Source organism: Passer montanus, unplaced genomic scaffold (genome assembly GCF_014805655.1).
Source record: "Passer montanus isolate IOZ18808 unplaced genomic scaffold, ASM1480565v1 scaffold9, whole genome shotgun sequence".
Classification (NCBI taxonomy): Eukaryota; Metazoa; Chordata; class Aves; order Passeriformes; family Passeridae; genus Passer; species Passer montanus.
Genome location: NW_024374367.1, coordinates 4,983,475 through 4,993,911, shown reverse-complemented (window position 1 = coordinate 4,993,911; position 10,437 = coordinate 4,983,475). Strand labels below are relative to the sequence as shown.

Below are 10,437 nucleotides of genomic sequence, written 5' to 3'. Positions count from 1 at the left end.
GATAAAGGACAGGAGTGGTGTGTTAAATTGCAAACAATTAAAGATTTTTGAGGTGGCTTTTGTTTTGTTTGTTGGTTTGGGTTTTTTGGTGGGTGATAGATGGGGTTTTTTTGGTTTTTTTTCTGTTGTGTTGTTTTGGTTTTCCCTGTAGGGAGTGGTGAAGAAATTTCCAAGTTAATACTGTTCAGTCAATTAATTTACCAGCTCAACTGGTGACTCACCTGACTGAAGCAAGTCACAGCACCTCTCCCTTTCCCTGTCAATAAGGGTAATAATTCAGGGTTGTCTTACAAGGTGTTTTAAAGACTGAGACTTGTCTCTGCAGCATGTGACAGGACATTAACAGTGGTTCACGACCTATAAATATACGTGCTTTCTGGTTTTGAGACAGTTAACTTGTGACCAAGCTTTACAGCAGTAAGAAATTACTTTGTTTTGTACAAAGATCATTTCCCAGTGGAATTCAGGAAGGTAGTAACTTTAACTGGATTTGGTTTAGTTAGCTTTGTGTCTTTACAGCTGTAAGTGCCATCCAAAAGTCTTACTTGAGCTAAATTTGACTGCAACAAATGTAATAGTAATGAATTGAAGAATCCCTCTGCATCCTCTAATTGTGATTTTAGTGTTACACTGTTTTCAGGGTTGTAGACCTTTTGTTAAGGTGTGAGGGGATTTTTGTTGTCTTTTGGGCTTTTTGATTTGTGGGGTTGGGTTTTTTGTTTAGTTTGGGGTTTTTTGGGGGGGGCGTTGTTGGTTTTTGTATGTTATGTTTTGTTGTTGTTTCTGCAAAATATCTGCTAAGAAGCCTTAAAAATGTGGGGAAATAACACTTGGCACTTTGTCAACAGGGAGGAGCAGTGAACACTCTTCAGAGGATTCCAGATGTGTGCCCTGAAGGAGAGCACATTTTCCCTCTGCTGGAGGGTGGAAGTAGCTGTGTGGATAAGGTAGGCTTTATTTGCACTATTTCCCAGTTTTTAGCACATTCTTTCTCATACTTTTGTTAGAGGCAACCTTGGATTAACCTTGAATTTACCTGCATTCACTTAATCTCCCTGTGTCAAAATAGCTTTTACTTCAACCAAGAAATAGCTAACTGCTTTTGTTCTGTGAAAATTGGTGTTACCATTTTGAGGTATTCTCGCTTTAACAAAACTTGGGAATTCTGAAGTTGGCTTTGAATATAATACTTGTTATTAATGTTTAAAAAGTATTTGAAAGAGAGCTTTATGCAGCATAACTTCTGAAATGTTGGTGAAATAACTTCTGAAAAGGTGGTGAAATACTGTGTAAAGAGGTTGTGGGAAAGGTGAGGTGAAAGATGAACTTTTGGAGTGTGATAAGTAATGAAGAAAGACAATATATACCATTTATACTCTTTTAAAAAGCTGAAAATGTTGCCCAGGCTCTAGTGAAAGGTGACCCAGCAGTGGGTGAGAAGAGCAAAAGGCAGCAGGAGTAAGAACTTCAGAGCAAAGCCCCCAAGAGCTCTCGCTGTGGGCTCCTCAGCTGCTGCAAACAGCCGGTGGAGGATTCCCATTCTGGAGAAGGAGAGCTCCATCTCCTTCTCCTAAAGAGATGAACTCCACTGTCCCTGGGCAAAAACCGGTGCTGCAAAGTCTGAAAGGGAGATTAGTTTCTTGCCTAATCAAGTATGTGACGCTGTAAGGGGATTGGATTTGCATATCCAAGGAGCAGTGAGTTTTCCTATTATTGATTACTTAGGATTCCCAACTTAATGTTTGCTGTGTGGCTCTAATTACCCCTACCAAGGTATTTAGTTAAAAGTCTCTAGGTGATTTCAAATGGGTTGCAAGGTAGTATTGGTCAATGCTAATGGGCCAAAACAATGAAATACAGTTTTCAAGAGAAGGCTTAAGGTCCAAAAATGGTGACTGGAGCTCATCTTGCAAGTGAACATTGATATGTGTGAGAAGTGTCCTTGGTAAGATCACTTCTGGAATTGTCACTCTTTGAATAGTTTGGTTTGACAGCAATCTTACTGCACAACACAGAGTCAGGCCAGAAGGAGAGGTAACTTTTCCTCCTGAAATAAAAATATTGCGTTCATGTTTGCCTGTTAGTTTTGGACAAATCTTGATTTTGTAGTGTCTCTACAGAAATTTCTCCTTTTCTTGTCCTGAACCAAAAGCTGGTTTTGAGCATGTGATGTAAAATGCTGTGTGACTGACAGATGAGCTTGAATATAAAAATGTTATAGTCTGTATTTAATTATAATGGATGAAATCAGAATTCTGTCAGACTTTATTACAAAGCCTTTATCTCCTTTCTTCCCATTACTCATAATTTTTTTGGTGATTTAAAATGTTGGATCTGTAGGATTTAAATATACTTTTGTTTGCCATAAACTACAAGGAGGGAGAGACATATATGAGAAAAAGGATGCTTTTAAACCTGTAAATTTGAGTGTACTACTTCTATTACTTGAAGTTTTGCTTTTATGTAGTGAAGAATTATCAGGAAATTTCACATCTGGTGTGTTTCAAAAAGGCTGCAACAAAGTTATTTTAATAAGAAAAATGAATGCATGAATTATTTAAAATAGTTGGTGCAACTGTTCCTATTAACTAATCCAGGCACTTGGAAGGCAATTACACTGAGCTTTGACAACACTGCCAACCCACTGCACAGCGCCTTATGCCAAAAGCTATTGTTGTTTTATTGACCACGTTCACCATTACATATGCATATGAAAAAACAGAGGCATTTTCATCGGGATTACCCTAATAGCATTAAGAGATTATTTTTTAAATTTCCTTGGAAGGAAATTCACTTAAATGAGATTACTTATTACTTGACTGGTTTCCTATCATGCTTCTATGTTTAGGTAAGTGGAGTCCATTAGAGTATAAAGTTTTTTTAAAAACTGATTTTATACATTAATGATTTCAAATAAAAGAGAAGTACTATATTTGTGCACAGCTTCTTTTGAGAAAGTGAAGTCGATGCTCTGGTTAGGAGAGATAACACTTTTTGTCCCCCTTGGTGGCCCCCCTAGTGTCACCATTAGTTGCTAATTACTTGCAAACAAATAAACAATTAACTCCTCGTGCCTCTTGGTGGGAGAGTTTTCATTGACATGCTAAAACTTTCTAATAAAAGATTTTAATTAATGACGTTACAAATCCAACCCCCTTGTCAACACAGCTATAAGGAGGACTTGTGGAGAAATGCAAGTACAGTAGCCGGGCGATGCTGGCTGAGGGCGAAGGCATGGCCGGTCCCTCGCTGTGTGCTGCCGCCTCGGCGGCCTCTCCGGACCCGCACAAGGTGCCCGGCTTTGGAGAGAGTAAAACCACACACTGCTCCTTTTCCATCGAGAGTATATTGGGACTGGAGCAGAAAAAAGATGGCATTCCATCTGGGAAACCTCACAGACCCTGGATGGATGCATGCACCAGCTTGGGTAAGTCAGTCTGTTTTGTAACCTCTTAAGCTTTTACCCTTTAATAATACTGGCATGTTTCTACTACAAAGCAGTAAATTGAAGCTCTGCTTTTCTTGCTCTTTCTAGTTTTAGGTGATGACAGTAATCCCCACCTGCAAATCCCTGTTGTTTGCTATGAAAATCCATTATTTCATGCTAGAAGTGATCCAGTGCAGGAGGAAAACGTTTTGAAATGTGAAAAATATTTTTCAGTCACTGAAAGGCTGTCTTTCAAACGAGAATTGAGCTGGTATAGGGGTAGAAGACCAAGAACTGCATTCACTAGAAACCAGGTAGGGCTTTCCTTACCATTTAACAAATGAGTAACAATATAGTTTAGTAAAATGTTGGAAGAAACCTCTAACAGCTGATAAGTTCACTGTGATGTACCTCTGCAGAGAGAAATGTAATCAGGAACTAGAGTAAATTAACAGGAATGTTGCTAATTTCAGCAGATGTGTGTTTATGCATGGAATCAGAGTTGTGCAAACACTGATCAGAAGTCTTCTGTTGAACAAACTAAGCTGTTATTTTATTTATTTTATGTATTACTGCTATGAACATAGTGTTAACTATTCAACAAGTGTATTTTAATCTCCTCAGATTGAAGTCTTGGAAAATGTTTTTAAAATGAACTCCTACCCTGGCATTGATATTAGAGAAGAGTTAGCTCGCAAATTAGATTTAGATGAAGACAGGATCCAGGTAATTAAAGATTTATTTGAATTTTTCTGTAATTCCAGCTATATGTACTCTCTGCTTATGTACATAAGTAGTTTGACAGCAGTAATGAGAATGTTAATACTCTCAATTTAAACCAATGTATATACATGAAACATGTCTTCAATGATTTGTGAAATGGAAACCACTGAATTCCTTCTGAAATCGAAAGCCTTCTATAGCACCAACGAGGTATTCATCACCATAATATTTCCACAATATCTGCTCTGTTAATCTCTAGTTATTATGTGCAGAACTTGATAATTTCCTTTAATTTTTTTAATGTTTTGCTTGTCACCATATTTGAAAAATAAATTTGAAACAGGTACGGACATAATTTGTGAGACCACCAGCAGAACATGGATGTGTTAAACCAGTGTTTGAACCTCTGTCTTTATCTGGCCAAAAGCAAAATCAATTCAGGGATGTTAATTATTGATTTCCAGGTAATTCAGTGTGATAAGTACACATAAGAATTTGGGCTTCATTTTGTTGTTTATCAGGCTATTTTGTTGCAAGTATTATATTTGGCTTGATGAGAAACTTGATGCTGCAAATAGTTAAGCAGCACCATAAGACATGTGTGAATTCCAGATGTTCAGGATCTTCCAGGATCTGATTCTGTCACTGAATTTAACACCTGTTTTTATATTACAGTGAAGCTGATCTCATTTTCCAGGTAACCTGGAGATATTATTTTCTTGTGGTGATAAAATTACAGCAGATTTTGAATTTATATTGAACTTGCAAACTGCTGTTGTTACACAAAATATTGTCATACTGTGTGAATACTTTTAAGTTTCAAATATTATTTTGCTTCCACTGCTGTGTTTCTGAAAAGCATCCCTTCTCTTTCCATTTTAGATCTGGTTTCAGAACCGTCGTGCAAAGCTGAAAAGATCACACAGAGAATCTCAGTTTCTAATGGTGAAAAATACTTTCACCTCCAGCCTGCTGGAGTAGAAGGAAGGATGGCTTGCTGTTACAGTACTGCTACAGAAAATGAAGAATTATTCAAAACCTGTATTAAGTAATGAAATAGTAATTATGATTTTATGCCCAGATTTGAAAGTTTATTATAATTTTCATTCAAATAAACTGTAAATACTTGAAGTATTATTCTAATCTACTTTTTGTGGAAAAAGTGAATTGTTCCTATATATATTTGAGTAAGTATTTTCAGAGATTTTTTGAGATATTTTTGCAGCTTAAAACAACGCAAACCCTAGGTTGCACAAGAATTTCAGCTTCTATGAATTACTGCAGATGACTTGAGAAGCTTTATGGTTTTAGAAAAAGTCTGTTTCAAGTCTGAAATAAACTGTATGCAAAATAGATTTTGCTACAGGAAACACTTTGTTGCATTGCAGTTTAAAAAGCTTATTTGTAAAAAAATATTATAGTTTTCATAAAGAAGATAATTTTTAGAAAAAAGTGTCTCCAGTGGAAGGACTAATATTCAACTGCCTTCAGTTTTAACAATTGCTCAGTTAAAAGAAGCTGACAGTTATCATCTTTTTATGTGATTTTAATTAATTTAGGTTCTTTGCCTATTTGATTCTCTAACTTGGTTATCTCCTCCCTTGTCAGTATAACTGTTCTAGTTATGGAAGTTGCCCTATTATCTTTTAATGACAAAATTTAGCATTTCAGGGGATCAGATCAGTGGGGCCAGACCAGATATCCAGATCATTGCCATTAATTTTAGGGTGTTTAATTCATTTTTATCAAACAGTTCATGAAAGTTAATTATCCTCGTATTTGATATTGAACTTGAAGTCAAGGAGAGCCATATATGAAAAAAAACCCCTCGAATCTTTCTTCATGGGCACAGTGTAGGGAAACTTTGTGAGTACAGGCTGATGCTGCTCTTTGTTCAGCAGAGCTCTAAGCACTTGCCTCATGTGCTGGTGACCTTCAGTGAGACTCCAGCCTGTGTTTCCTGCTCGACATAAGTTCTACATTATCTCATGAACAGAGAGTATTGCTCTTCCTTTCTTCATGCTTGTATCCATAGCTGTTGTCCAATAGGATGAAAGGTAAGTTGATAAAATAGGGTGATAGAAAAAATCATTTTATGTAGTCTCATACTAGGAAAAGCTAAAGGGAGGGATGATCTGACAGTCCTTACTTAGTATTTTGAACTATAGTTTGAGCTAGAAGAGATTAAATAGAAAACTTCTTTATTTTCTGAAGAATATCACTGAAAAACTGCATTACTTTAGAACTGGGTGACAGATATTGGCCCTTCCATGTTTTTATCTTCATTAGCTCATTGCCTTCACTTCTATGCAGAATCCTAAGAATCTTTAATTGTTTGGCTTTGCTCCTGGAAATCTTATTTTAATACGGAAATAACAAACTTTTATCTGATATTGAAACATTATTTTTTGTGCTTTATTGGATTTGGGAAATAACATTCCTAACTGAATTCTGTTGTATCCTGCATTCCAAAATACTTAAGAGAACCACTAGTAAAGCAATTTAAATTGAGACAGATCCTTTAGGAATAGTTCTTAGAGAAGCTGAAATCTCAATTCAGCTACCTGCCTGATCTGGTAAAGGCAAAGACACTATTAGGAATGCATTCTTTTATTTTGTTTTTCTTCACACCTCAAAACGTATATTGCCCATAGCTTAACCTTATTGCAGGTAATCTGAAACTATTGTCTGCTTTGCTTCTGGAAACAAAGTTTCCAGCAGCAACAGATTAGACTAATCTGTACAGATTGATTGCTTAAGAACCTTACTCTATTATCTGGCAAATACCTAAATACACCTAAAGTCTGCTCTAATGGAACTTGTCTCAAGTGACGGAAGTCTGACAAAGCAATTTAAGAGAAGCAGTAGAATAGTAGCAGAATAATAATAGCACCAGCCCTGCTATCCTGCTCTCCATTAGCAAAAGTTACCAGCAGGATCTTTAGTGTGAGGTACAAGGAGTGTCCCACACAGTGCTAAGGGGAAAAGAATTTAAAAGCAGAGTTGCATTATTTCCTTCATTTGGCTTAGCTTGTCCTTCCCAGAGTAAAGGAATCAGCAAGTCAAAAAAGAGCCTCTCTCTTTACATTTATACCTACTTTGGCCAGCATGGGTTTAAATTGTGCCCATCACTTTCTCAAATACAGCTGGTGCCTCTCTCTTTACATTTATACCTACTTTGGCCAGGATGGATTTAAATTTCTCAAATACAGCTGTTTTTTTTTCTACCATGCAAAGTATTAGTCTGGACCTCACAGGGTCTTTGTCTTGCCGTGGCAATATGCAGGGCTCCCTTGGCAATGGATGTGACAGTTGTGTGCCCTGTGCAGGAACTGCAGTGGGGGAGGCTGTGAGCAGCGGCCACCCTGCATGCTGGAATCCAGCCCTGCTCCAGTTTTGCATGCTTTGCCTTCCAGTGTTTCTGCTTGTCTCTCTGCCCTTCAGAACATGGAAAATCTCAGTCTTTTTTGTTCTAGTTCTGGCTTAAGCTCATGAAACCACAAACTTTGCTTCCAGCCATGTTGCCTTGCTTTGCCTCCAGTGATCATTTTGACCCTTGTGATAAACTGATACATTAACTAAGATGGTGAAAAACTGTTCTAGCAAAGAACTCTCTCACTCAAGCTGTCATGTCAACAGCCATGAGCAGGTACAATATAGGCTCTGTCAGGTTGATACTGGGTCTCTGTCTCTGACTGTAGTGTGGCCTAAATATTCTTGTAGTGTTTTTCTGAGATAGGTCCAGTACCTGTGATCCTAACTGGGATGCTGGGCTGCATAATAGTTTGTTTTGAATTGATGTTCTTCTCTTAATTACTGTCTCCATATTAAATTTTCTCTAACTACAAATTTCAGCAATGCCCAGTGTTGTCCAAAAAAGCTGAGCCATGTCTGTGGTCCAAAAGCAGATTCACAGTAATTTATACCAAAGAGTCAATGTTCCCAAAGTTCTGTTGTGAATTTACTTGAAGCATGCATAAAAGCATAGTTTAAACTTCAATGTTAGCATCAAAAGCCCAGACTGAAATAGCATTCATGAAATTGTCATTTAACACTTTGAATTTGCAATTATTTAATTTGTCAAGTCTGTGCTTACAAATAGCTAGTTAGCACACCAGCAAACTACATGTTATGATTTTTCTGGTGTGTGGATACATCTACACCTAATTTTCTACTTGTTCAAAGTTTTTATTGGAGATACTTCTGAATAGTTTAAACCTGTGAGTTCTATAGTTGTATGTAAGAAGATTAACATTGTGCTCAAAGTGTTATTAGAAGGAAGTGTGACTTCAAAAATAATCCAGCATTTTTTATGTGACTGGATTTTAACAGAAGCCTTGTATAAAAGCAGTGTGAAATAATTTGCAAATGCCTTCAGTTTATCGAACATGAAAAGAAGTTTATCCTAAACGATTGAGATCAGCTCTCAGGTTTAACTAACAATCATAAAATTAAGGCTTCCTAAATTGATTTAGTTTCTGTATTAATTGTTAGGTTGATGATCTTTGTCACTTTATTTTAAAGGACGTACATAATTGGATGGGAAATATAAGGTATTTTATTTTAAAAAATACTTTGGAGCTATAGTGATTGACATGAATTATTATTTCATGAACTGTTATTTGTGTAATGGATTCATGTTGAGTCAAAATCCCATTCTGTTATTTTACATGAACTATTTATAATATCTTATGTATGTATTTGGTAATGAAAGAGTAAAAAGACAAAGTATAATAATCATTATATGGGGGGGAGCTGGGGCTGTTCAACCTCTTGGGGGGCATAAGGATCCCTCTGATTGCTTCACAAGGGGAGCTCTTGTGGTCACAGTGGGCAAACAGGACTGTTGGTGAGGGAGAGGAATCCAGGGCTGCTGAACAGCCTTCAGTTCTAGATTCCTTTGTGGAGGAGTAGTGCCTGCACTTGTGTGACATGAGGGGAGAGGGCTACACAGAAAATCTGGAAACCAGCCTGTCTATTTTGGGCACCCAAAGTTGATAGTGGTGGCCAGCAGCATTTTCAGGAGAATCCCAGGAAGAGTGAAGTGTTGCCTTGCATGGCCCAGTGTTACCAATGGAGTTTTGCTTTCTTAGATTAACTAGCAAATTAGAAAATTAATCATGTACTTGTTGAGAGTAGAAACAGCAATAAACTGGATTTCTTTTAATACCTGTTTTTTTGCAGGACACTGTTTATTAAGCAAGTAAGATAAGAACATGCTCAGAAATGCTTAGGGATATCTGGGCTTTGGTGTAGCTGGGTGTGATTGCCAATGACTTTCACACCCCTGGTTATATGAGTTATATTTGATGTGCTGTGGGGCTGGTATTACAGTGACAGAATTAGTACTGCATTGCTTGTGCCTTAAAAAAATAAAAGGAAAAAAAGAGAACAAAAAGCAGTGAAAGGATAGATTTTGCAAGTGTGTTTTGATCCATGTTGTGCATCACTAGGTGTGAAGTCCAGCATCTTGAGCAAACAGAGTATATTGAGGAATCACAGGTGCAGGTAGTGCTCTTGATATTAAGTTTCAAGCAGGGTCATGTGGCTTGGGATGTTGTAAAGATGTTTATGTGTGACCAGGAAAATTGATACAACACCTAGACTGAAAGAGAAATATTCCTTTTTCTGAATTTATGTTCGAGGATTTTTTTCTCCTAGCTCCTAAGCCAGGTTTGCTTCTGTCACTAGGATGGCCTGAGAACACCATGAGAACACTCTCTTCCTTAATCTTGTGCAATTTGGAGGTAAAAGGACAGAAGAAGGCAGGTGGTAGGAGATAGTCCCCTTCATTAAAAATTATCTGTGTCATTAGTCTTGTTATTAATCACTATGAAATTCTGGGACTTTGCAATTTTTAAATTGCATGTGTTTCAGACTTGTTACCTCATTGTGACCTTTAAAAAAAATCCATAACCTTGCATCAACTCAGTTATTGTACCTTGTTTTTTCTCTGATCCTTTCTTGCTCTCTTAGAACCAAGTTTTTACTTGACCAGTCCATGACATTTTACTTCCAAGGTTTTAAGGGCCTGACAACAATTTCTAGATTCTGGGGCATTGTCTTGTCTATATAACCAAATTATGTTTTATAAAATGAAAATGAAAAAATATACTTTATTGATTGATTTCATACTTTTGATCTTTAGAATTTTATTGTATGGATCATACTAATACTCCAAAATGTCTTGGGATTCAGTTTCTATGAATGATGCCATATTGAGGAAATTAAGAAGATAGCAGATAAAGTATTCTGCACTAAAAATCACTGACTGTTTATTTGGCTTT

The 10,437-nt window shown here is 36.9% G+C and overlaps 1 protein-coding gene across 1 annotated transcript; it reads left to right on the top strand.

Annotated features, from left to right (window-relative positions):
* Positions 1-862: 862 nt before the first annotated feature.
* HESX1 (HESX homeobox 1) lies at positions 863-5,205 on the top strand. Its single transcript, XM_039695371.1, has 5 exons — positions 863-947; positions 3,169-3,427; positions 3,536-3,741; positions 4,052-4,153; positions 5,033-5,205. Exons 2-5 carry the CDS (start codon positions 3,214-3,216, stop codon positions 5,129-5,131), a joined length of 621 nt encoding a protein of 206 aa, XP_039551305.1. The 5' UTR covers positions 863-947; positions 3,169-3,213; the 3' UTR covers positions 5,132-5,205.
* Positions 5,206-10,437: the final 5,232 nt, after the last annotated feature.

What these genes read in the sequence shown, in the direction of transcription:
- HESX1 (XM_039695371.1), top strand. Translation starts at nt 3,214, where the DNA reads ATGCTGGCTGAGGGCGAAGGCATGGCCGGTCCCTCGCTGTGTGCTGCC. An exon ending in GGATGCATGCACCAGCTTGG is followed by an intron (nt 3,428 to 3,535) that starts GTAAGTCAGTCT and finishes TGCTCTTTCTAG; the next exon opens with TTTTAGGTGATGACAGTAAT. An exon ending in CTGCATTCACTAGAAACCAG is followed by an intron (nt 3,742 to 4,051) that starts GTAGGGCTTTCC and finishes TAATCTCCTCAG; the next exon opens with ATTGAAGTCTTGGAAAATGT.